Source organism: Cyanistes caeruleus, chromosome 5 (assembly GCF_971803275.1).
Source record: "Cyanistes caeruleus chromosome 5, bCyaCae1.hap1.1, whole genome shotgun sequence".
Classification (NCBI taxonomy): Eukaryota; Metazoa; Chordata; class Aves; order Passeriformes; family Paridae; genus Cyanistes; species Cyanistes caeruleus.
The window spans coordinates 83,089,227-83,117,215 of record NC_141705.1 but is presented as its reverse complement, the minus strand read 5'-3'; the positions used below and the strand labels follow the sequence as shown (position 1 = coordinate 83,117,215).

Sequence of the window (27,989 nt, the reverse complement as noted above, 5' to 3'; positions counted from 1 at the left end):
AGCGGGTTTTGTATTTTAGCTTTACTCTCTTCCGGAGGCCAACGAGGAACCCGGCTGCTCCTCGGCTGGCTCACGGGGGTGGCAGATGCCTTCGCCACCCTGCCCAGTTAAGCCCGGGAGAGCTGGAGCAGCACGGAGGAAGGGCGGCGGTGCAGTCGCTAAGACGGGAGCAGGGGGAATTGACAGCTGCCCCTCCTCACCAGACTAAAAAAATACCCGTATGACTTGCAAGTGCACCTGCTTCACTTCCCTGGCCCTGGCCCTGGCAGAGGCCGCCGCTGTCCCTCGGTGGATGAAGGTTCCTGACGGTGCAGCAGCGGCCGCCCGCCGCCTTCGGGGCGCCCCGGGGCAGCTCCACCTCGCTGTTCAAGGGGAGCTCCTCGGGAGCACGCACCACCCAGCGAGGTGTCCTGCCTTTGCAATGGCATTAATTCCTTCAGGAACACGAATAAAGTGTTTTTAAAGAGCTTTCTCATGAGTGCCTCAGGGGAAAAAAAAATGAAATTACGGGACTAACATCCTCATCTTCATTTCTTGTATCAGAGGTGAAGTGTGAAGGCCCAGAGTCTACAATTCACCAAGTGTTCGGGAGGTCCTGGACAGAGGAGTCCATTTTGGGCTACCAAAAGCACTGGGTACTCCATACCTGGTAGAGAGCATCCACCTTGAGAGTAAATCCATCAACTCCGGGCATGCTGCTCACCGAGTGGAACTCGGACAGCTGGGAAGCAAAGTGGGCAGAGTCAAAAGGCACAGCGTGGAAATACTTACCCGTCACTTCTGTCTGGTTTCGGTGCTGGAAAGTCAGAGAAGTGTGGTGAGGGATGCTGTCTGCTTTCCCAAGGGAGGCTGGAAGCCAGAGCCCCACCAAACACCTGTGTCAGGGATCTAGTCCGAATGCCCCATCTCCACACGTACACGTGGGCACCGATTGAGGAACACACTCAAAGGGTGGGGGAAAACTGATCTGGTGTTCACAGCTGGCAGCAGCAGCAGCAGCAGCAGCACAAAACATCCCCCACGGGCTCCCTTCCTCATCCCTTTGCAGCCACCGCCTGCCGGTTGCCAGAGCAAATCCCAAACGGGAAGAAGCAGGAGCAGAGCACTCACCAGGAGGAGGAATCGGTGCTTCAGGTACTTGTGGGGCTGGATGCAGCCGTACTGGGGCCCCTGGTTGTAGACGGTGCCCGTGGGGTCGAAGAGGGGCACGTGGCCAGCCCTGCCTGTGCACAGGTAGACCTTCTCCAGCTGCAGCTTGTAAGCGGCGTTGAGGTTTTGTTCGGGGGGCCAGAGCACGCGCCGGTACAGGATCTGCCCGGGGGGAGGTCGGGACAAAGAGGGGAAGGTGAAATTTCCCAAGCAGGAAAACGCTGCCAGAGCCAAGTGTCCGTGTTCAGAAGGGTTGGGGTTGTTTGGGAAGGGCTCGGTGTGTGGGAGTGACAAAACGCGGTGCCAGAGCACGCTGTTCTTTCACAGGGCTGTAAGATGTCAATTACTGCTGTAGAAGAGGCAAAGCTACACGTGGGTTCTGCCCTTTCCTCTCCAGGGAATGGAAGCTGTGAAAGCAGAAATGCTGGGCACAGGCAGAAGAGGAGAGGTAAATCCTACCCTTGGATAAAGCCCCCTTGTAATCCATTTCTGCCAGAGACCTTTCCGATTTGGTGGGGTCCATTAGAAAAACCTTCTCGTTGTTACAGAGCTGAAACTCTGTGTTCAGGGAGTAAACAACTGGAAGTGGGCGGTTTGTCTGCCGGAAGGCGATCGGGATCAAAAACCTGCAACTGGGACAAGGAAGGAAACAAAGGGGAGATGAGGTTTGGACGGGTGTGCACCCCAAAGGGGCCGAGCCTGCCCTCCTGCCCTCTTACCGCTCGGGAGCGTGAGCCGGGCAGGGCAGGGCAGGGGCTTGGCTCCAGGCTCTGCCCACGGCGGCGTGGGCTGCACCGTGCAGGGCATCAGGAAGATGGTGTATCCTCCAGAGTAATCCTTCCTGGGAACAGACAGAAGACCCTGCAGCCACCAAGCACAGCTCAAAGCTCTTCACCCAGGGCAGCACCTCTCCCTTGCCCCAGCAATGTCATCCAGCAGTCCCCGAGGGACAAGTGTGACTCTGGGATCAGTCTATCCACAGGCCGCACTGCTGGAAACATTCCTTTCCAAGAGGCTGAGCTGATTTTTCTCGCAGTACAACGGTGCTCCAGCTCTGACCAAGCTCCTGAGCATTCCGTGCTATTGCTGGCGTGGCTGCTGGAGGGGTGCCAGGGAGAACGTGGTGCTGTGGGGGAAGCTGCTGGAGGGGACTGCACCCCCAGCCCTCACCTGTTGTAGGAGCTGGTTGCTCTCCAGAGCTGGTAGGGAGAATCAAAAGTCTGAGCGCTCCACAGCAGCTGCAGGGCAAATTCGATGCCTCCCAGGTGCTCTGGAGTTACCAAAGAGGACCTGACACCTGGCAGGCTGTGGTGCTCCATGACAAACAGCCCTGGGGGAGGACAAGGAGGTGACGGGAGGCAGAGCGCGGAGAGGCCCCACCTCGCAGGGGCAGAGGGGCTCCCGGCGGGGACGGGGACTCGTTCCGCTGCCTGTGCCGTCAGAGCAGAGCTCTGTGTGACCCTGCTCTGTGTCCCTGCCAGGATCGCTGCCCTCACCTCTGAACTTGGCCTGCGTCTTGAACTCGATGACCGGCCGGCCGTCCTCGCGGATGTAGATGGGGATTATCTGCAGGCAGGCCGAGAGCGCGCTGTCCGTCTGGATCCCTGCAAGGACAGCAAGCGCCACTGGGAGCCCACACAGCACCCTCGCTCTCCTCTGCTGGGCTCTGCCAGCCCCAGAAGCGCTTGGGACACCTCCACAAGGCAGGGTTCAGCTGGGATCAGCCTCCAGTGAGCCAGCTGCACGCTCCCTCCGTCAGCCACCGGCTGCCTAAGCCCCCCGCAAGCACAGAGGAAGGCAATATTCCGAGTTCCCCGCTCCCTCAGGACTCTGGGGGCAGTGCAGGAGCTAAGGGGAAAACATGAAGGAACCACTTCTTCCATAGCCCTTGGAGCGCCTCAGGCTCACCTGTCCTCCAGAGAACGGTGTCGTAGAAGGAGGAGAACTCCATCTCGCTGCGGTGCTCCGGGGAAGCCCAGCCCCTCGGTGCCGTCACACAGATGTAGGACACGTAGAGAGGGACGTGGACTGTCAGGAAGGACTGAGCAGAGTCCCTTACCTGGCAATAAAACCCCAGAAAGGGGGTTATGCGCCTTGCAGTGAAGTCAGAGGTGACTCTGGACGTTTTTTACGTGCAGGTACCTCAGACAAACCGGCGTTGTAATGCGGGGGCAGTGCTAAGGCTCCCTGGGACCATGGGACAAAGGAACTCTGGGCACAATTTCACCTCAAAACCCCCCTGATTTCCAAGGCTGTGAATTAAAAATGAGCAATTCTGCTTGCTCAGGCCTCCCAGAGCTCTCCATTTATTATCTGCAGAGTGCAGCTGTACTTTGCAGGCCCTGGAGAATTCGAGGAGATGTTCCAGCCTGGCTGGGGCCAGGCTCCACATGCTCCACTGGGCAGTTTCTCCGGCCAGGCGGCTCCTCTGGGTTTGTGCAAACAATTGGAGCTATAAAAGGAAACTTCATGAACTAGTTCCAGGCTGGCAGGAATTAAGAGAGATGATGCTGGTCCAAGCAATTTAATGGGAGAGCCTGGGGGAGATGGAGTGGGCTGCACGTGGATAACGCAGCCAGGAGAGGACAGTGAGACACCCCAAACAGGGAAAGCCACTCGTTTCTAGAGGAACATTTTTGGCTTCTGGTCTCTTAATTAGGGAATGAGCCAAAATATCCCATGTTGTGGAGCATGGCCTGAGCTGCCTCTGCTCATTTCTATTGGCCGAGAACACAGTCAAACTTATAAAAGGGAGCCCAGCTGAGAACGTTTTGTATTTCCAGTACGGCCCTACATTAAAAAAAACAGTATTTTCCAGGCACTCTGAAGATTTAGAGAATAAAATAAATGGAAAATGAATGAAATGGAAAATAAATGAAATAAATGCACACAGCACTGTTTTCTTCCAGGTGAGGGTGGGGGGAAAGCCACGCTCCACCTGTGCAGGGCAGAGCAGCAGCTCCACACACGGCAGAGCTGTGCCTGAGAACTGAGAGAGATCTGGGATACCTGGAGAGCTCTGGATGGGCCTCTCACCTGGAAGTCAGCGGTGACAGAGCCCCCACAGACATCAGTTAACTCGGTCATGTCGTAATAAGCGTCGAAGGTCCAGATGCAGCTCTTGAGGTTGAGGTGCTGGTACAGCTGGATGCTCTTGGGCTCCCTCACCGCGGGCTCCAGCTGGTAGGGGCGGTCGTAGCCCGGGCCCAGCACGAAGCTGTCCTGGGTCACCTCGTCTAGGAACCCTGCCTCTGAGGGAGAGAAGTCAGGACACTGATCCCTCCCCATTTGAAACAGCCCGAGACCAAGAATGGAGGCCTTGTTTCCTAATTATCACCACCTTTATAACCAGCGCTCGCCTGCCCCTGCAATACACAGGCACAGGGAGGGAGCTGCAGTTATTTACACAACAGAACAAGTAACATACCAAATTAAACACCCAGCACTATACCTCACTTTTGGAAACAAAACCTGGGCAGACACTTTAGTGTGCAAAACCCCTGTAAGAATAAAACCTGCTTTAAATATCTTAGGCATCAAGCCACAGACACGCCTATGAAATTCAGTGCAGCAGTGACAAAAAAAGGAATTATTTCCTTAACCTGTGAATAATCACCTCTAAGATTCTGTGATGCAGTTGCCACTGCACACAGCCACAAGCGGCCTTTTTATTAACAGGCAAAAGAACAAAGGAATCCCAGTTTATCCCTTCTGGTCTGCAAAGAAACAGAGACGGGAGAGATGCTTCTCAGAGGAGCATGGTAAAAAGACACATGGTGTAGAATATGGAACAGCTGGTGGTTCAGCATCTCTTCCACTGCAAGATCCAGGGGATAGCTGATGATACCTTGGAGGCAGGAGTCACAAAAGCTGCCGGAGAGGGAAGACAAAGGAGCTCAACCCTATCTGCTCTTAGGTTTTAGCACTGTGACCTTTACCTTAACTTACAGTTAAATGTTTCTGACAGTGTAAATCCCTTTTGTTTTGATTTTAACAGAGTGCAAGAATTCAGTGATGAAGTAACAGTGGCATACAGCCTTTCATTTCCCCTGGTCCTCTCACCCAGCAATGAGGTCTCACAACAACAATACAACAATGAATAGTTATAGAAGGTAACTCACTGCGCTGAAGAGTCCTTCAGAAGGATGGGAGCCACAACTGAGGCAGATCCTTGGACAGATAAGCCAGAGGTGCTTAGGCCTCGTGTTTCCCCCTTACCCCAGAACCAGCCCCAAAAGGGGAACACAAAGTTCACAGGCTTCTCTTTGAAATTAACGCCATATAAAGAACAAAACATCCTAAAAAAGCTACATGTCATACAAATAAACCGGCTACCTTCTCTATGCCTTGAATCTATTTTTTTTCCCCCCTGTGTTCCTCCTTTCCATCCTTCTGCGTAGCCTTGTAGCAGATAAATCTGTTCAATAAAGGGCCCAGCTGACTGTGAGCAGAAGGCAAAGCAGAGGATTTGTCAGCATGAAAACCCACACTGCAAAGATGAACGAGCATCAGGGGCAGTTAAAAATCTGCTAGAAATTAGTGCTAATGTCACACTACCCTCTCTTCCCTGTTTTCCATATCCAAAAGGAAAGGAAGTTGTGCCTGAGCCAGAAAAGCTAAAAGGGTCGGGCAATGTGCTCACCTGCCATCCCACACAGCTGGGTGTGACTTAATGCACCAAACACAAGGGAATCGTTGCCAGCTGGGCAATAGACACCACGAAGCACACAGCTTTTCCGTGCTGTCAGCAGCTGCAAGGGGAGGATTGCCTCCCAGAAACATACCAAAACAATGAAAATAAAAAAAAAATACAAATTAACATCTATTTCCACCACACATGTTTAAATTTATATACTATATTCATTTATATATGACAAGCAATATATAAAGTATCAAAATATATTATTTTAACGTGTATACGTATGTTATTATATATTAAATATATTCCATACATTTTAATGATATATATTCATTATGTATATAATACATATATAAAATCAATATATATAACATATCTATTAAATATAAATCTGTTTGTATATATTGGCATTACTTCTATTTCTTTACTTTTCTGGTTGCACATACGTCTATATCTTTATATACTTAATATACATTTCTATGTTTTTATTTTTGTTGTATTTATTTAAAAGCCCCGAAGCTAACCTAATAAAAACCAAACAGTCCCTTTATCTTAAACGGTATTTAAAAATATTTTAATATATATTTTTTATCATATTTATATACCTTCTTGATATACAAAACACATAACATATCCTAAAAGATATCATATTGCCATCTATACGTACAGAAATCATATTATAGATTATAAATCAACATATATGTATATATTTCTATTACTTATTTTTACGCCTACATATATATATATATTTTTTTCTCTATATATTTATAGATATATAGATTTGTATATATTTTTCTTTATATATTCATTCTTTCAATATTTTATTTATTTGTATTTTTCCTATTTATCTAAAAGCCCTGCCTCTAACTAAATAAAAACCAAGCAGCCCCTTTTTCTTCAATATTTTTTAATATCTATTTTGATCATCTTTATACTTACAAATATATACTCGGTTGATAAGCTGCCCCAGCCCCGGCCCCCGCTCTCACCGTTCCGACACACAGAGCAGCCGCCTCCTCGGGCTGCTTCGGTCCCGGGGCCGGGGAGCGACCGTTGGGTCCCGATGCCATTGGGGTTTCCGCCATTTCACGGGGGGGGGCCGAGGGGGAGAGAACGGAGCGAGAGCAGCGGCGGCGAGGTACGGGTCGTCGCGAGTGCCAGAAGCCCCAGAACGCGGCCGCGGCAAGGACCCCGGCAGAGAGAGGCGTCTTCACCGCTGCCTGTCGGCGCCCGACCTGCTGGCGCCCGGCCCCGGCGCCGCCGAGCGCACAGCCCGTGTCCGCACGGCCGGAAAAGCCGCGGAAAATTGCGCCGGAGCGGCGTCGGCGCCGGGGTGTTTGTCAGGCAGTAAATCGCACGCACCCACCGCCCGGGGTCCTTCCATTTTCCCGCCTTTTTGGCCGCCATCCTTGGGAGGTCAAGGCAGCCTCGATCGGGCAGCCATCTTGTGCGTGGCGTGACGTCACTTCCGCCCTTCCTCGCCGCCATCTTTCTTGTGGCTGAAGCCACTTCCGGCTGTGCGGCCATCTTTGTTGAGGCAAGATTAAGGCCCCCGCTGCTCTCAACGCGTCTGTCTAACTTACTTGCCTGAACGAAAAACCTGCCGACGCCGACCGACTCCGAGCACTCCGCCCGATTGTCCGCCGCCTTTCCCGGGGCGAGGACGATGGCGGCGGGGCGCAGCGGCTCCGTAGCTGGGCGGCGGCCGCACCTGCGGCGGCAGGCATTGGAGTCAACGCCTCTGCCGGGGTCCTCCCGGCCGGCTCCGGAGTGGGGGGGGGCCCGACGCTGCTCGGCTCGGCTCGGCTCTTTCCGTCCTGCTTCGGCTCGGCTCTTTCCGTCCCACTTCGGCTCGGCTCTTTCCGGCCTGCTGCGGCTCGGTTCGGCCCCCTCCGCTTCGGATCGGCTCGGCCCTGCTCGGCCCCCGCTCGGCCCGGCCCCGCCCGCCTCGGCGCACAGCTGCAGTACCGCTCTGTGCCCACACGGCGGCAGCACTGCCGCACAGCTCAGCCCGGGGCGGGCGGGGGGGCGCCCCTGCACGTGCAGAGAAGCGAGGCAAGAAACCACGTGTGCAACCCCCTTCCAAAAACTCTTCTCCGAGGAACGCCCCAAAACCCACCCCCCATCGAAACTTAGCAAGCCCTGCCTCTAACCAAATAAAAAACAAAATACCCCTTCACTTAAATGTAATTAATATTTATTTCTATCAAATTGAGCTATATTTATACACATAGATATAATGCATTATCAATATAAAAATATATGAACGTCTATCCATATATTTTTCAAATTGAATATTAATCTACTTGTCTAGTTTTAGATTACTTGGTTTTTTTTGGTTTTTATTTAAAATTACATATAGATATATCTCCCTATATTTATTCCTTTATTATAGACCTGTATATTTTCATTTCTATATTAATCATTTAAAAGCCCTGCCTCTAAGCCTCTAACCAAATCAAAAAACAATTAAACCCTTGTTTTAAATGTTTTTAATATCTATTTCTATTATACTGATTTTCTATATTTGTACGAACAGATATAATGCATAACAGATATTAAAGTACATTACCTATCTGTATATCTATCTGTATAGCTTTCATACTGATCATTAATTAACTTGTCCAGCTTTGGATTACTGGTATTTATTTCTTTTTTATGGCTCTATCTATCTATCTATCTATCTATCTATCTATCTATCTATCTCCCTATATTTATTTCTTTATTATAGATGTGTATATTTTCATTTCTATATTATTCATTTAAATGCCATGCCTCTATCCAAATAAAAAACAAAAAGCCCCTACATTTAAATATTTGTAATATTTATTTCTATCATATTGATCTTCTTTATCTATACACATAGAAATCAGACATAACTAATATTAAAATATATTATATTAGCATCTATCCATATAGTTTTCATACTGAATATTAATCGACTTTTCTAGATTTAGATTATCTGTACTTATTTATTTTTTATGGCTCTCTCTCTCCCTGTCTCTATATCTCCCTATATCTATTTCTTTATTATAGATGTGTATATTTTCATTTCTATATTATTCATTTAAATGCCATGCCTTTAATTAAATAAAAAAAGAAAACCGCCTTGTTTAAAAAAATTAATATATTTTTCTAAAATATTGATCTTCTATATTTATACACACAGATACAATGCATAACAGATATTAAAGTACATTACAATCTATCTATATAATTTTCATACTGATCATTAATTTACTTGTAATACAGATTTGTATTACTGGTATTTATTTCTTCTTTTATGGCTCGCTCTCTCTATCTATCTATCTATCTCTCTGTCTATCTATCTATCTATCTATCTATCTATCTATCTATCTATCTATCTATCTACCTATCTATCTATCTATCTACCTACCCATCTATCTATATATCTCCCTATCTATATATCTCCATATCTATCACCCTATACACATTTCTTTATTATAGATGTGTATATTTTGATTTCTATATCATTCATTTAAATGCCATGCCTCTATACAAATAAAAAACAAAAAGCCCCTACATTTAAATATTTGTAATATTTATTTCTATCACATTGATCTTCTTTATCTATACACATAGATATCAGACATAATTGATATTAAAATATATTATATTAGCATCTATCCATATAGTTTTCATACTGAATATTAATCGACTTTTCTAGATTTAGATTATCTGTATTTACTTTTTTTTTATGGCTCTATCTCTATATATATATATATCTCCCTATATCTATTTCTTTATTATAGATATGTATATTTTCATTTCTATATTATTCACTTAAATGCCATGCCTGTTACCAAATAAAAACCAGTAATTCCCTTGATTGAAGGATTTATAATATCTCTTTCTATAATATTGATTTTCTTTATTTATACACACAGAGATATAATGCACAACAGATATTAAAATACATTACCATCTATCCGTATATTTTTCATATTGAATATTAACCAGCTTGTCTAGATATAGATAATTTGTGTTTATTTCTTTTTTATGGCTGTATCTCTCTTTCTATCTATCTATCTATCTATCTATCTATCTATCTATCTATCTATCTATCTATTTATCTATCTATCTATCTCACTACATATATTTCTTTCTTATAGATGTGTATATTTTCATTTCTATATTATTCATTTAAATGCCATGCCTTTAATTAAATAAAAAAAGAAAAGCCCCTTGTTTAAAAAAATTAATATATTTTTCTAAAATATTGATCTTCTATATTTATACACACAGATACAATGCATAACAGATATTAATGTACATTACAATCTATCTATATAGTTTTCATACTGATCATTAATTTACTTGTCCAGATTTGGATTACTGGTATTTATTTCTTCTTTTATGGCTCTATCTATCTATCTATCTATCTATCTATCTATCTATCTATCTATCTATCTATCTACCTACCTACCTATCTATCTATATATCTCCCTATCTATATATCTCCATATCTATCACCCTATATACATTTCTTTATTATAGATGTGTATCTTTTGATTTCTATATTATTCATTTAAATGCCATGCCTCTATATAAATAAAAAACAAAAAGCCCCTACATTTAAATATTTGTAATATTTATTTCTATCATGTTGATCTTCTTTATCTATACACATAGATATCATACATAACAGATATTAAAATATATTATATTAGCATCTATCCTTATAGTTTTCATACTGAATATTAATCGACTTTTCTAGATTTAGATTATCTGTATTTACTTCTTTTTTATGGCTCTATCTCTATATATATATCTCCCTATATCTCTTTCTTTATTATAGATGTGTATATTTTCATTTCTATATTATTCATTTAAAGGCCATGCCTGTAACCAAATAAAAACCAGTAATTCCCTTGATTGAAAGATTTATAATATCTATTTCTATAATATTGATTTTCTTTATTTATACACACAGAGATATAATGCACAACAGATATTAAAATACATTACCATCTATCCGTATATTTTTCATATTGAATATTAACCAGTCAACGCCTCTGCCGGGGTCCTCCCGGCCGGCTCCGGAGGTGGGGGGGGGGGGCCCGACGCAGCTCGGCTCGGCTCGGTTCGGCTCTTTCCGGCCCACTTCGGTTCGGCTCTTTCCGTCCCACTTCGGCTCGGCTTTTTCCGGCCTGCTGCGGCTCGGTTCGGCCCCCTCCGCTTCGGATCGGCTCGGCCCTGCTCGGCCCCCGCTCGGCCCGGCCCCGCCCGCCTCGGCGCACAGCTGCAGTACCGCTCTGTGCCCACACGGCGGCAGCACTGCCGCACAGCTCAGCCCGGGGCGGGCGGGGGGGCGCCCCTGCACGTGCAGAGAAGCGAGGCAAGAAACCACGTGTGCAACCCCCTTCCAAAAACTCTTCTCCGAGGAACGCCCCAAAACCCACCCCCCATCGAAACTTAGCAAGCCCTGCCTCTAACCAAATAAAAAACAAAATACCCCTTCATTTAAATGTAATTAATATTTATTTCTATAATATTAATCTATATTTTTACACATAGATATAATGCATAATCAATATAAAAATATATGAACGTCTATCCATATATTTTTCATATTGAATATTAATCTACTTGTCTAGTTTTAGATTACTTGGGGGTTTTTTGGTTTTTATTTCAATTTATACATAGATATATCTCCCTATATTTATTTATTTATTATAGATGTGTATATTTTCATTTCTATATTAATCATTTAAAAGCCCTGCCTCTAAGCCTCTAACCAAATAAAAAACAATTAAACCCTTGTTTTAACTGTTTTCAATATCAATTTCTATAATATTGATCTTTTATATTTGTACACACAGATAAAATGCATAACAGATATTAAAGTACATTACCATCTATCCCTATAGTTTTCATACTGATCATTAATTTACTTGTCCAGCTTTGGATTACTGGTATTTATTTCTTCTTTTATGGCTCTATCTATCTATCTATCTATCTATCTATCTATCTATCTATCTATCTCTCTCACTACATATATTTCTTTCTTATAGATGTGTATATCTTCATTTGTATATTATTCATTTAAATGCCATGCCTTTAATTAAATAAAAAAAGAAAAGCCCCTTGTATAAAAAAATTAATATCTTTTTCTATAATATTAATCTTCTATATTTATACACACAGATACAATGCATAACAGATATTAATGTACATTACAATCTATCTATATAGTTTTCATACTGATCATTAATTTACTTGTCCAGATTTGGATTACTGGTATTTATTTCTTCTTTTATGGCTCTATCTATCTATCTCTCTGTCTATCTATCTCTCTATCTATCTCTCTGTCTATCTATCTATCTATCTATCTATCTATCTATCTATCTATCTATCTATCTATCTATCTCCCTATCTATCTATCTCCCGATCTATCTATCTCCCGATCTATCACCCTATATACATTTCTTTATTATAGATGTGTATATTTTCATTTCTATATTATTCATTTATATGCCATGCATCTATCCAAAAAAATAACAAAAGGACCCTACATTTAAATATTTGTAATATTTATTTCTATCATATTGATCTTCTTTATCTATACACATAGATATCAAACATAACTCATATTAAAATATATTATATTAGCATCTATCCATATAGTTTTCATACTGAATATTAATCGACTTTTCTAGATTTAGATTATCTGTATTTACTTCTTTTTTATGTCTCTCTCTCTCTCTCTATATATATATATCTCCCTATATCTATTTCTTTATTATAGATGTGTATATTTTCATTTTTATATTATTCATTTAAATGCCATGCCTGTAACCAAATAAAAACCAGTAATTCCCTTGATTGAAAGATTTATAATATCTATTTCTATCATATTGATCTTCTTTATCTATACACAGAGATATCAGACATAACTCATATTAAAATATATTATATTAGCATCTATCCATATAGTTTTCATACTGAATATTAATCGAATTTTCTAGATTTAGATTATCTGTACTTATTTCTTTTTTATGGCTCTCTCTCTCTCTCTATCTCCTTATATCTATTTCTTTATTATAGATGTGTATATTTTCATTTCTATATTATTCATTTAAATGCCATGCCTGTAACCAAATAAAAACCAGTAATTCCCTTGACTGAATGATTTATAATATCTCTTTCTATAATATTGATTTTCTTTATTTATACACACAGAGATATAATGCACAACAGATATTAAAATACATTACCATCAATCCGTATATTTTTCATATTGAATATTAACCACCTTGTCTAGATATAGATAATTTGTGTTTATTGCTTTTTTATGGCTATATATCTCTCTCTCTCTTTATCTATCTATCTATCTATCTATCTATCTATCTATCTATCTATCTATCTCCCTATCTATACATCTCCCAATCTATCACCCTACATACATTCCTTTATTATAGATGTGAATATTTTCATTTCTATATTATGCATTTAAATGCCATGCCTCTATCCAAATAAAAAACAAAAAGCCCCTACATTTAAATATTTGTAATATTTATTTCTATCATATTGATCTTCTTTATCTATACACAGAGATATCAGACATAACTGATATTAAAATATATTATATTAGCATCTATCCATATAGTTTTCATACTGAATATTAATCGATTTTTCTAGATTTAGATTATTTGTACTTATTTCTTTATTATGGCTCTCTGTCTCTCTCTCTCTTTATCTCCCTATATCTATTTCTTTATTATGGATGTGTATATTTTCATTTCTATATTATTCATTTAAATGCCATGCCTGTAACCAAATAAAAACCAGTAATTCCCTTGACTGAATGATTTATAATATCTCTTTCTATAATATTGATTTTCTTTATTTATACACACAGAGATATAATGCACAACAGATATTAAAATACATTACCATCAATCCGTATATTTTTCATATTGAATATTAACCACCTTGTCTAGATATAGATAATTTGTGTTTATTGCTTTTTTATGGCTATATATCTCTCTCTCTCTTTCTCTATCTATCTATCTATCTATCTATCTATCTATCTCCCTATCTATCTCCCTATATTTATTTCTTTATTATAGACGTGTATATTTTCAATTCTATATTAATCATTTAAAAGCCCTGCCTCTAAGCATCTAACCAAATCAAAAAAGAATTAAACCCTTGTTTTAGATGTTTTTAATATCTATTTCTATTATATTGACCTTCTATATTTGTACACACAGATATAATGCATAACAGATATTACAGTACATTACCATCTATCTGTATAGTTTTCATACTGATTATTAATTTACCTGTCCAGATTTGGATTACTGGTACTTATTTCTATTTATGGCTCTATCTATCTATCTATCTATCTATCTATCTATCTATCTATCTCCCTATATTCATTTCTTTATTATAGATGTGTATATTTTCATTTCTATATTATTCATTTAAATTCCATGCCTCTATCCAAATAAAAAACAAAAACCCCCTACATTTAAATTTTTGTAATATTTATTTCTATCATATTGATCTTCTTTATCTATACACAGAGATATCAGACATAACAAATATTAAAATATATTATATTAGCATCTATCCATATAGTTTTCATACTGAATATTAATCGAATTTTCTAGATTTAGATTATCTGTACTTATTTATTTTTTATGGCTCTCTCTCTATATATATATCTCCCTATACCTATTTCTTTATTATAGATGTGTATATTTTCTGTATTTATTTCTTTTTTATGGCTCTCTTTCTATATATATATATATATATCTCCCTATAATAGATGTGTATATTTTCATTTCTATATTATTCATTTAAATGCCATGCCTGTAACCAAATAAAAACCAGTAATTCCCTTGACTGAATGATTTATAATATCTCTTTCTATAATATTGATTTTCTTTATTTATACACACAGAGATATAATGCACAACAGATATTAAAATACATTACCATCTATCCGTATATTTTTCATATTGAATATTAACCACCTTGTCTAGATATAGATAATTTGTGTTTATTTCTTTTTTATGGCTATATCTATCTCTCTCCCTCTATCTATCTATCTATCTATCTATCTATCTATCTATCTATCTATCTATCTATCTATCTATCTCCCGATCTATCTATCTCCCTATCTATCTATCTCCCTATCTATCTATCTCCCGATCTATCACCTAATATACATTTCTTTATTATAGATGTGTATATTTTCATTTCTATATTATTCATTTATATGCCATGCATCTATCCAAAAAAATAACAAAAGGACCCTACATTTAAATATTTGTAATATTTATTTCTATCATATTGATCTTCTTTAGCTATACACATAGAAATCAGACATAACTAATATTAAAATATATTATATTAGCATCTATCCATAGAGTTTTCATACTGAATATTAATCGATTTTTCTAGATTTAGATTATCTGTACTTATTTATTTTTTATGGCTCTCTCTCTCCCTGTCTCTATATCTCCCTATATCTATTTCTTTATTATAGATGTGTATATTTTCATTTCTATATTATTCACTTAAATGCCATGCCTGTAACCAAATAAAAACCAGTAATTCCCTTGATTGAAAGATTTAAAATACCTATTTCTATAATATTGATTTTCTTTATTTATACACACAGAGATATAATGCACAACAGATATTAAAATACATTACCATCTATCCGTATATTTTTCATATTGAATATTAACCAGCTTGTCTAGATATAGATAATTGGTGTTTATTTCTTTTTTATGGCTGTATCTCTTTATCTCTCTCTCTCTCTCTTTCTCTCTCTCTTTCTCTCTATCTATCTATCTATCTATCTATCTATCTATCTATCTCTCTCTCTCTCTCTCTCACTACATATATTTCTTTCTTATAGATGTGTATATTTTCATTTCTATATTATTCATTTAAATGCCATGCCTTTAAAAAAATAAAAAAAGAAAAGCCCCTTGTTTAAAAAAATTAATATATTTTTCTAAAATATTGATCTTCTATATTTATACACACAGATACAATGCATAACAGATATTAAAGTACATTACCATCTATCTATATAATTTTCATACTGATCATTAATTTACTTGTCCAGATTTGGATTACTGGTATTTATTTCTTCTTTTATGGCTCTCTCTCTCTCTCTCTCTCTCTCTCTATCTATCTATCTATCTATCTATCTACCTACCTACCTATCTATCTATATATCTCCCTATCTATATATCTCCATATCTATCACCCTATATACATTTCTTTATTATAGATGTGTATCTTTTGATTTCTATATTATTCATTTATATGCCATGCCTCTATACAAATAAAAAACAAAAAGCCCCTACATTTAAATATTTGTAATATTTATTTCTATCACATTGATCTTCTTTATCTATACACATAGATATCATACATAATTGATATTAAAATATATTATATTAGCATCTATCCATATAGTTTTCATACTGAATATTAATCGACTTTTCTAGATTTAGATTATCTGTATTTACTTTTTTTTATGGCTCTCTCTCTCTCTCTATATATATATATCTCCCTATATCTCTTTCTTTATTATAGATGTGTATATTTTCATTTCTATATTATTCATTTAAAGGCCATGCCTGCAACCAAATAAAAACCAGTAATTCCCTTGATTGAAAGATTTATAATATCTATTTCTATAATATTGATTTTCTTTATTTATACACACAGAGATATAATGCACAACAGATATTAAAATACATTACCATCTATCCGTATATTTTTCATATTGAATATTAACCAGCTTGTCTAGATATAGATAATTTGTGTTTATTTCTTTTCTATGGCTGTATCTCTTTATCTCTCTCTCTCTCTCTTTCTCTATCTATCTATCTATCTATCTATCTATCTATCTATCTATCTATCTATCTATCTCTCTCACTACATATATTTCTTTCTTATAGATGTGTATATTTTCATTTCTATATTATTCATTTAAATGCCATGCCTTTAATTAAATAAAAAAAGAAAAGCCCCTTGTTTAAAAAAATTAATATATTTTTCTAAAATATTGATCTTCTATATTTAAACACACAGATACAATGCATAACAGATATTAATGTACATTACAATCTATCTATATAGTTTTCATACTGATCATTAATTTACTTGTCCAGATTTGGATTACTGGTATTTAATTCTTCTTTTATGGCTCTATCTATCTATCTATCTATCTATCTATCTATCTATCTATCTATCTATCTATCTATCTATCTATCTCCCTATCTATATATCTCCATATCTATCACCCTATATACATTTCTTTATTATAGATGTGTATATTTTCATTTCTATATTATTCATTTAAATGCCATGCCTCTATATAAATAAAAAACAAAAAGCCCCTACATTTAAATATTTGTAATATTTATTTCTATCATGTTGATCTTCTTTATCTATACACATAGATATCATACATAACAGATATTAAAATATATTATATTAGCATCTATCCTTATAGTTTTCATACTGAATATTAATCGACTTTTCTAGATTTAGATTATCTGTATTTACTTCTTTTTTATGGCTCTATCTCTATATATATATATCTCCCTATATCTCTTTCTTTATTATAGATGTGTATATTTTCATTTCTATATTATTCATTTAAAGGCCATGCCTGTAACCAAATAAAAACCAGTAATTCCCTTGATTGAAAGATTTATAATATCTATTTCTATAATATTGATTTTCTTTATTTATACACACAGAGATATAATGCACAACAGATATTAAAATACATTACCATCTATCCGTATATTTTTCATATTGAATATTAACCAGTCAACGCCTCTGCCGGGGTCCTCCCGGCCGGCTCCGGAGGTGGGGGGGGGGCCCGACGCAGCTCGGCTCGGCTCGGTTCGGCTCTTTCCGGCCCACTTCGGTTCGGCTCTTTCCGTCCCACTTCGGCTCGGCTTTTTCCGGCCTGCCGCGGCTCGGTTCGGCCCCCTCCGCTTCGGATCGGCTCGGCCCTGCTCGGCCCCCGCTCGGCCCGGCCCCGCCCGCCTCGGCGCACAGCTGCAGTACCGCTCTGTGCCCACACGGCGGCAGCACTGCCGCACAGCTCACGTGCAGAGAAGCGAGGCAAGAAACCACGTGTGCAACCCCCTTCCAAAAACTCTTCTCCGAGGAACGCCCCAAAACCCACCCCCCATCGAAACTTAGCAAGCCCTGCCTCTAACCAAATAAAAAACAAAATACCCCTTCATTTAAATGTAATTAATATTTATTTCTATCATATTAATCTATATTTTTACACATAGATATAATGCATAATCAATATAAAAATATATGAACGTCTATCCATATATTTTTCATATTGAATATTAATCTACTTGTCTAGTTTTAGATTACTTGGGGGTTTTTTGGTTTTTATTTCAATTTATACATAGATATATCTCCCTATATTTATTTATTTATTATAGATGTGTATATTTTCATTTCTATATTAATCATTTAAAAGCCCTTCCTCTAAGCCTCTAACCAAATAAAAAACAATTAAACCCTTGTTTTAACTGTTTTTAATATCTATTTCTATTATACTGATTTTCTATATTTGTACGAACAGATACAATGCATAACAGATATTAAAGTTTAAATAAACAGGAAAACAGTTTAATATTACATCAAAGGTTTTGTCTGATTTGCTTTCGGATATGAACAGTGTTAGGCATGCTGTATTGCAGAATAGAGCTGCTATTGATTTTTTGCTATTAGCACAAGGCCATGGCTGTGAGGATTTTGATGGGATGTGTTGCATGAATCTTTCTGATCATTCAATGTCTATTTATGCTCGTCTTCAACAACTACAGAGCAATATGAAAAAATTAACCATAGAAACAAATCCTTTAGAGGAATGGTTTCAATCCCTAGGTCTCACAGGTTGGTTAAAAAATTTGGCACAAATGGCAATTGTTGTTATATTGATCATTGTGATTGTGTTATTGTTTATTCCTTGCATACTGCAATGCTTGCAAAACATGGTAAAAAAGGCTACTTCTACAGTTTTGTTAGTACAAAAAGAAAACAGGGGAATTATAGAGGAATGGCTAGAGAGCAAAGGTCATATTCCCATGCAGCAGTTAGCTGGGAAAGAATTAGACAATAGAGTACAGTTGGTGTGAGATGTTGCAAAGTCAGGAAGGCCTTGGTGATAGCTGTTAACTGAGAGCAGGACGCTGTGATCAGAAGAATGTGAATTCAGCATAGATGAGCGATCACAGGAATGTAGAATTAGGTGGAGTTGACCTTAAATGAAGTATCCAATAATGAGCTTGCTTTTTGCACTATGTATGAGCCTAATTATTGATGCTATATAAGTGGTGTTAGAGTTATCAATAAACGAGACTTGCTGATCATTCATATTGAGTGCTGCATTTCTCCCACCGAACTCATCAATTTAAATGTAATTAATATTTATTTCTATCATATTAATCTATATTTTTACACATAGATATAATGCATAATCAATATAAAAATATATGAACGTCTATCCATATATTTTTCATATTGAATATTAATCTACTTGTCTAGTTTTAGATTACTTGGGGGTTTTTTGGTTTTTATTTCAATTTATACATAGATATATCTCCCTATATTTATTTATTTATTATAGATGTGTATATTTTCATTTCTATATTAATCATTTAAAAGCCCTTCCTCTAAGCCTCTAACCAAATAAAAAACAATTAAACCCTTGTTTTAACTGTTTTTAATATCTATTTCTATAATATTGATCTTCTATATTTGTACACACAGATACAATGCATAACAGATATTAAAGTACATTACCATCTATCCCTATAGTTTTCATACTGATCATTAATTTACTTGTCCAGATTTGGATTACTGGTATTTATTTCTTCATTTATGGCTCTATCTATCTATCTATCTATCTATCTATCTATCTATCTATCTATCTATATCTATCTATCTATCTATCTATCTATCTATCTATCTCACTACATATATTTCTTTCTTATAGATGTGTATATTTTCATTTCTATATTATTCATTTAAATGCCATGCCTTTAATTAAATAAAAAAAGAAAAGCCCCTTGTATAAAAAAATTAATATATTTTTCTATAATATTGATCTTCTATATTTATACACACAGATATAATGCATAACAGATATTAAAGTACATTACCACCTATCTATATAGTTTTCATACTGATCATTAATTTACTTGTCCAGATTTGGATTACTGGTATTTATTTCTTCTTTTATGGCTCTATCTATCTATCTATCTATCTATCTCTCTGTCTATCTATCTATCTATCTATCTATCTATCTATCTATCTATCTATCTCCCTATCTATCTATCTATCTCCCTATCTATCTATCTCCCGATCTATCACCCTATATACATTTCTTTATTATAGATGTGTATATTTTGATTTCTATATTATTCATTTATATGCCATGCATCTATCCAAAAAAATAACAAAAGGACCCTACATTTAAATATTTGTAATATTTATTTCTATCGTATTGATCTTCTTTATCTATACACATAGATATCAGACGTAACTGATATTAAAATATATTAGCATCTATCCATATAGTTTTCATACTGAATATTAATCGACTTTTCTAGATTTAGATTATCTGCATTTACTTCTTTTTTATGGCGCTCTCTCTCTCTATATATATATATCTCCCTATACCTATTTATAATATCTATTTCTATATTGATTTTCTTTATTTATACACACAGAGATATAATGCACAACAGATATTAAAATACATTACCATCTATCCGTATATTTTTCATATTGAATATTAACCACCTTGTCTAGATATAGAAAATTTGTGTTTATTTCTTTTCTATGGCTATATCTCTCTATCTTTCTCTCTCTTTCTCTATCTATCTATCTATCTATCTATCTATCTATCTATCTCCCTATATTTATTTCTTTCTTATAGATGTGTATATTTTCATTTCTGTATTATTCATTTATATGCCATGCCTCTATCCAAATAAATTACAAAAGGACCCTACATTTAAATTTTTGTAATATTTATGTCTATCATATTGATCTTCTTTATCTATACACAGAGATATCATACAGAACTGATATTAAAATATATTATATTAGCATCTATCCATATAGTTTTCATACTGAATATTAATCTACTTGTGTAGACTTGGATTACTTGTATTTCTTTCTTTTTTATGGCTCTCTCTCTCTATATATAGATCTACCTAGCTTCCCTATATTTTTTTTTACATGTATACATTTATATATTTCTCTTTCTAACATTCTGCTTTTTGAAATTTGCATTTCTTTCTCTTGGAAACTCTCCCAATTCTTTCAGCTAACAGGTCAGAATGACAAAAATGTAAATCCCTACTCAACCTCGAGCGCAGGACGCGCTCGTCTCTATGGACCTTAGGCCCAGAAATTTCTCTCGGTGCATTTTAATACCTCAGGGATGCACACATGTGTTTTATACACTCCCATTTTACAGGGAAGTAAGAGGTGGAAAGACAAAACCCACTTTCTTAACCCTAAGCCGTTCCTGACATAACAAAACCCTAACGACGGAGTGCACAGAGAGGGGGTTCCTTTCCAAGGGGATTTGGAGAGGTCAATTCCTGTCCCTTGCCAATAGCTACCGTAAAAACCAGAACAACTCCACAGGTTTTTGGATTCTGCACCCAGCCCTCCCAGGGAATTTCCTGGCAGCTCGGGGTCCCCTCTGGGCAAGGGTACCCAGCACCAGCCCTCCCCATTCCCCGCTCACCTTGCTCCTCCAGCGCAGCGTGTCCCTCCCTCTGGCGGGGACCTCGGCGTGCCCCAAGGGACACGGGAGCCCCCCAGTCTCCACCCCGTCCCCCTCAGCCTTTGCTCTTCCCCCCCAAAGAAGGCACAGAACAACTCCAACTGCCCTGGACAGCAGCACCTGGCTTTATTGGAAGCCTTTCTAGGTCCAGACTACAGGGCTGGGGTGATGGTGCTGCCTTCTGCATGCCTTTCCTTTGTGGACACAAACCAGTGCAAAAGCAAGGTCCTGAAGCAACCGGGATCCTCCTGAGAGGGCCACTCCGTTCCAGCAGCAGTGCTGAACACACTCCCCCTCCTCTCCCAGCCCTGGCCAGCGCTACAGCAGGCAGAGGAGGGAGCTGCCTGGGGAAAATGGAATCTTGGCCCTGCTCCACCAGGTACCAACCTCTTCCTCTGCTAGACAATGTGCCTTCACACAAAAGACGACTCCCCAAAGGATGGGCCTTGCAGGCTCTTGCCTTGGAGTGGGAGCAGCTCCACCCTGCTTTTATTCTGGTGGCAGCTTGCTTCCTCCCAAGGTAGACACTGGTGCTCCCAGGGTGAGCACTCCCGGTGGAATGGCCAGGCCTCCCAGCCCTGCAGTTTAAAAAGGAGCACAGACACACACAGAGAGAGAACCATGGACAGGTGAGAAAGAAATGCTCCGTGAGGCGAGGCTGGCTTGAACAGCTGCATCCTGGGCATTGCTTTGTTGTCTCCCATCACCCAGCTCTGCAGCCAAGAGGCCCCTGTGGTCTGTAGCACCCGCTTGGTGCACGTGGGACCGCTCGGGGAAGGCGGCCAGAGCAGGACGTGCTGGGGACCCGGGTGCAGCAGCCACGTAGAAATGCTGTGAGGTCCAGAGACACCGAGCGGTACGGCCAGCCCGGGTCACAGCCACGCTGGAAGGGGAGCGGGAGCTGAGAGTATTGGGATGGGGTCATACTTTGTTCCAAGGCAGGTAAATTCCCCACCATTTTTCCTTGTTATTTTGAACTCTAACAGCATCAAACACTTTGTGCTTCTCTGCGTTTAACATACAGGTTTCCAGTGAGTTGGCTGCTCACGGTTTTTCTCTGTTTCACCACAAAATCGGTTGTAAGATCTTTTGGATCAAATCCCAACATCTCCCTTTACTCGTGGATTAGGAAGGAAAATGTTGAAATATGCCTATAAAATACCTGTGAAAAAAAAATCAAAAAGGGTTGGGGTGGGCAAGTTTTTAAAATGCAAGTAATCAGATTTCACTCCAATGAACTTGACTGTTCAGTGAAATGGTATGATAATGAAATCATCACACACACACACACACACACACACACACACACACTATAACCGTAATACATCTACTAGACACATCTCAATGATATACTTGATTATATAATGGCTTACACCATTCGTAAACAACTATGGGCCAAAAATCATACTCAGTTTTCTGACAGTGACATTAAGCTTTGGCTGAAATCAAAGTCAGGTTTGCTACATTGCATGTGCGCAAATCTACGGGTGAATCACGAGCCCCCGTCCTTAGAGAGTTCCAGCTCCTCCAGAGAGGCTTCAAACCTCACCATCTCGGGCAGCAGTTTCTTGAGCAGTTCAGTTGCTTAAAAAAGGAAGCACAGAAATTTATCTCTATTTTATGAAGAGCAACGCGCTGCTGCCACACAGTGTGTTTGTTAAAGGGAACCCTGGCTGAACGCTTACAGGGGAAGCGACTCCAAAATCTACCAACAAATTTTACAATGCAGCTGCCAAAACCCACAGCACGGCAGCCAGGGAGGGGAGCCACTGGCAAGTGCTGCACTCACTGTCAAAAGTTACCAATCCTCAGGTGACTGCAATCCACGTACCTTCCTCAACAGCATCAGTGGCTACAAAAATTTACTCAAGTTTAAGCCTCTCCGAGAGGCTGTGCATTATCTTTGCTGCTCCTTGCAGGGAAGGCACGTCTTCTCTGTGACCAAATGAAGTCCCTCCTTCTGAGATGAACCCCAAGCTATGGGCCACCTAGAGCTGTGCCCATCTTAACCTACGAGAGAAAGATCGACACTTTAAAACTCGGGAGCGTCACTGTGCACGCTGAAAAGCCAGAATGCACCATCTCTGGATAAGGCACAGAATCGCTCCAGTTGCAGACAGACATTTTTAAGTACGTACTGGAAATAGCTCGGGACACTTGTAGCAACATTTCGATCTCGGGTGGCCTCTGCCATGCAAGAGAAACTGGAGTGCCAAATCTTCCTAGGCAAGAATTCCTCTCCTTGACCAAATCAGCTCTCAACTGGCACGTGGCAGCTCAACTTTACACCCACACGTGGTGCTGAATACAAGAAGGAATTCCAGTTTCCTTCACTGAAATGAGGGCAACAAAGATCTGGCCCTCACAACCGGTCAGGCACACCTCGGCAGACTCTGTTAGCTCGTGTCAGGCAGGGAGAAGGTGCACGAGGAACGCGTGCGTGCGCCTCGACGCGAGCGGAAGCGTCGCTCACGTGTAACTTCCAACGTGCCCTGCAGCACACGGCCAGGAATGCACTAATGAAGTACTTGTTATGGGGAAGAAATAGACTGTTAAGGACTTTACCTTCATCTGAGTCCAGTCCTCCTTGTACTGAGTCCTTTCTGCCTCGTCTGTGGATTGAAGGTATTTCCTCCTAGACTCATCTCCCACCACGCGGAGGCCTGTAGCGAACGCCAGGCTCGGACGGGTCTGTCGGAATAGGAGCAGAGTCAGAGTCAGAAAGAGGAGCTAAAACTGAGCAGGTGCAGTCGGTTTCAGACACACAGCACTTCCAGGGTGCAGTTCCTTCTGGTACATCTATGCAGTACCCTAAGCAATGATCTCTAAACATTTATCCAAGCTTAAACAGCTTCTTCCTAATTATCGCCACCTTTATAACCAGCGCTCGCTTGCCCCTGCAATACACAGGCACAGGGAGGGAGCTGCAGTTATTTACACAACAGAACAAGTAACATACCAAATTAAACACCCAGCACTATACCTCACTTTTGGAAACAAAACCTGGGCAGACACTTTAGTGTGCAAAACCCCTGTAAGAATAAAACCTGCTTTAAATATCTTAGGCATCAAGCCACAGACACGCCTATGAAATTCAGTGCAGCAGTGACAAAAAAAGGAATTATTTCCTTAACCTGTGAATAATCACCTCTAAGATTCTGTGATGCAGTTGCCACTGCACACAGCCACAAGCGGCCTTTTTATTAACAGGCAAAAGAACAAAGGAATCCCAGTTTATCCCTTCTGGTCTGCAAAGAAACAGAGACGGGAGAGATGCTTCTCAGAGGAGCATGGTAAAAAGACACATGGTGTAGAATATGGAACAGCTGGTGGTTCAGCATCTCTTCCACTGCAAGATCCAGGGGATAGCTGATGATACCTTGGAGGCAGGAGTCACAAAAGCTGCCGGAGAGGGAAGACAAAGGAGCTCAACCCTATCTGCTCTTAGGTTTTAGCACTGTGACCTTTACCTTAACTTACAGTTAAGTGTTTCTGACAGTGTAAATCCCTTTTGTTTTGATTTTAACAGAGTGCAAGAATTCAGTGATGAAGTAACAGTGGCATACAGCCTTTCATTTCCCCTGGTCCTCTCACCCAGCAATGAGGTCTCACAACAACAATACAACAATGAATAGTTATAGAAGGTAACTCACTGCGCTGAAGAGTCCTTCAGAAGGATGGGAGCCACAACTGAGGCAGATCCTTGGACAGATAAGCCAGAGGTGCTTAGGCCTCGTGTTTCCCCCTTACCCCAGAACCAGCCCCAAAAGGGGAACACAAAGTTCACAGGCTTCTCTTTGAAATTAACGCCATATAAAGAACAAAACATCCTAAAAAAGCTACATGTCATACAAATAAACCGGCTACCTTCTCTATGCCTTGAATCTATTTTTTTTCCCCCCTGTGTTCCTCCTTTCCATCCTTCTGCGTAGCCTTGTAGCAGATAAATCTGTTCAATAAAGGGCCCAGCTGACTGTGAGCAGAAGGCAAAGCAGAGGATTTGTCAGCATGAAAACCCACACTGCAAAGATGAACGAGCATCAGGGGCAGTTAAAAATCTGCTAGAAATTAGTGCTAATGTCACACTACCCTCTCTTCCCTGTTTTCCATATCCAAAAGGAAAGGAAGTTGTGCCTGAGCCAGAAAAGCTAAAAGGGTCGGGCAATGTGCTCACCTGCCATCCCACACAGCTGGGTGTGACTTAATGCACCAAACACAAGGGAATCGTTGCCAGCTGGGCAATAGACACCACGAAGCACACAGCTTTTCCGTGCTGTCAGCAGCTGCAAGGGGAGGATTGCCTCCCAGAAACATACCAAAACAATGAAAATAAAAAAAAAATACAAATTAACATCTATTTCCACCACACATGTTTAAATTTATATACTATATTCATTTATATATGACAAGCAATATATAAAGTATCAAAATATATTATTTTAACGTGTATACGTATGTTATTATATATTAAATATATTCCATACATTTTAATGATATATATTCATTATGTATATAATACATATATAAAATCAATATATATAACATATCTATTAAATATAAATCTGTTTGTATATATTGGCATTACTTCTATTTCTTTACTTTTCTGGTTGCACATACGTCTATATCTTTATATACTTACTATACATTTCTATGTTTTTATTTTTGTTGTATTTATTTAAAAGCCCCGAAGCTAACCTAATAAAAACCAAACAGTCCCTTTATCTTAAACGGTATTTAAAAATATTTTAATATATATTTTTTATCATATTTATATACCTTCTTGATATACAAAACACATAACATATCCTAAAAGATATCATATTGCCATCTATACGTACAGAAATCATATTATAGATTATAAATCAACATATATGTATATATTTCTATTACTTATTTTTACGCCTACATATATATATATTTTTTTTTCTCTATATATTTATAGATATATAGATTTGTATATATTTTTCTTTATATATTCATTCTTTCAATATTTTATTTATTTGTATTTTTCCTATTTATCTAAAAGCCCTGCCTCTAACTAAATAAAAACCAAGCAGCCCCTTTTTCTTCAATATTTTTTAATATCTATTTTGATCATCTTTATACTTACAAATATATACTCGGTTGATAAGCTGCCCCAGTCCCGGCCCCCGCTCTCACCGTTCCGACACACAGAGCAGCCGCCTCCTCGGGCTGCTTCGGTCCCGGGGCCGGGGAGCGACCGTTGGGTCCCGATGCCATTGGGGTTTCCGCCATTGCCCGGGGGGGGGCCGAGGGGGAGAGAACGGAGCGAGAGCAGCGGCGGCGAGGTACGGGTCGTCGCGAGTGCCAGAAGCCCCAGAACGCGGCCGCGGCAAGGACCCCGGCAGAGAGAGGCGTCTTCACCGCTGCCTGTCGGCGCCCGACCTGCTGGCGCCCGGCCCCGGCGCCGCCGAGCGCACAGCCCGTGTCCGCACGGCCGGAAAAGCCGCGGAAAATTGCGCCGGAGCGGCGTCGGCGCCGGGGAGTTTGTCAGGCAGTAAATCGCACGCACCCACCGCCCGGGGGTCCTTCCATTTTCCCGCCTTTTTGGCCGCCATCCTTGGGAGGTCAAGCCGGCCACGACCGGGCAGCCATCTTGTGCGTGGCGTGACGTCACTTCCGCCCTTCCTCCCCGCCATCTTTGTTGTGGCTGAAGCCACTTCCGGCACAGCGGCCATCTTTGTTGAGGCAAGATTAAGGCCCCCGCTGCTCTCAACGCGTCTGTCTAACTTACTTGCCTGAACGAAAAACCTGCCGACGCCGACCGACTCCGAGCACTCCGCCCGATTGTCCGCCGCCTTTCCCGGGGCGAGGACGATGGCGGCGGGGCGCAGCGGCTCCGTAGCTGGGCGGCGGCCGCACCTGCGGCGGCAGGCATTGGAGTCAACGCCTCTGCCGGGGTCCTCCCGGCCGGCTCCGGAGTGGGGGGGGGCTTGACGCGGCTCGGCTCGGCTCGGCTCTTTCCGTCCCACTTCGGCTCGGCTCTTTCCGTCCCGCTTCGGCTCGGCTCGGCCCCCTCCGCTTCGGATCGGCTCGGCCCTGCTCGGCCCCCGCTCGGCCCGGCCCCGCCCGCCTCGGCGCACAGCTGCAGTACCGCTCTGTGCCCACACGGCGGCAGCACTGCCGCACAGCTCAGCCCGGGGCGGGCGGGGGGGCGCCCCTGCACGTGCAGAGAAGCGAGGCAAGAAACCACGTGTGCAACCCCCTTCCAAAAACTCTTCTCCGAGGAACGCCCCAAAACCCACCCCCCATCGAAACTTAGCAAGCCCTGCCTCTAACCAAATAAAAAACAAAATACCCCTTCACTTAAATGTAATTAATATTTATTTCTATCAAATT

The 27,989-nt window shown here is 40.3% G+C and overlaps 1 protein-coding gene across 3 annotated transcripts; it reads right to left on the bottom strand.

Annotated features, from left to right (window-relative positions):
- Nucleotides 1-6: 6 nt before the first annotated feature.
- LOC147653336 (extracellular matrix organizing protein FRAS1-like) lies at nt 7-26,931 on the bottom strand. Of its 3 annotated transcripts, none has more exons than XM_086890971.1 (6): nt 26,740-26,931; nt 5,792-5,918; nt 4,186-4,400; nt 2,646-3,208; nt 1,869-2,479; nt 7-1,781 (listed from the first exon to the last, which is right to left on the bottom strand). In XM_086890971.1, the coding sequence occupies exons 2-4, from the start codon at nt 5,796-5,798 to the stop codon at nt 2,972-2,974; spliced, it is 459 nt and encodes a 152-aa protein (XP_086747097.1). In that variant the 5' UTR covers nt 5,799-5,918; nt 26,740-26,931; the 3' UTR covers nt 7-1,781; nt 1,869-2,479; nt 2,646-2,971. The 3 variants fall into 3 exon arrangements, with proteins under 3 accessions (XP_086747097.1, XP_086747096.1, XP_086747095.1); XM_086890970.1 differs by lacking the exon at nt 26,740-26,931 and adding an exon at nt 6,728-7,175; XM_086890969.1 differs by lacking the exons at nt 5,792-5,918; nt 26,740-26,931 and having other exon boundaries at nt 4,186-5,785.
- Between the last annotated feature and the right edge of the window lie 1,058 nt (nt 26,932-27,989).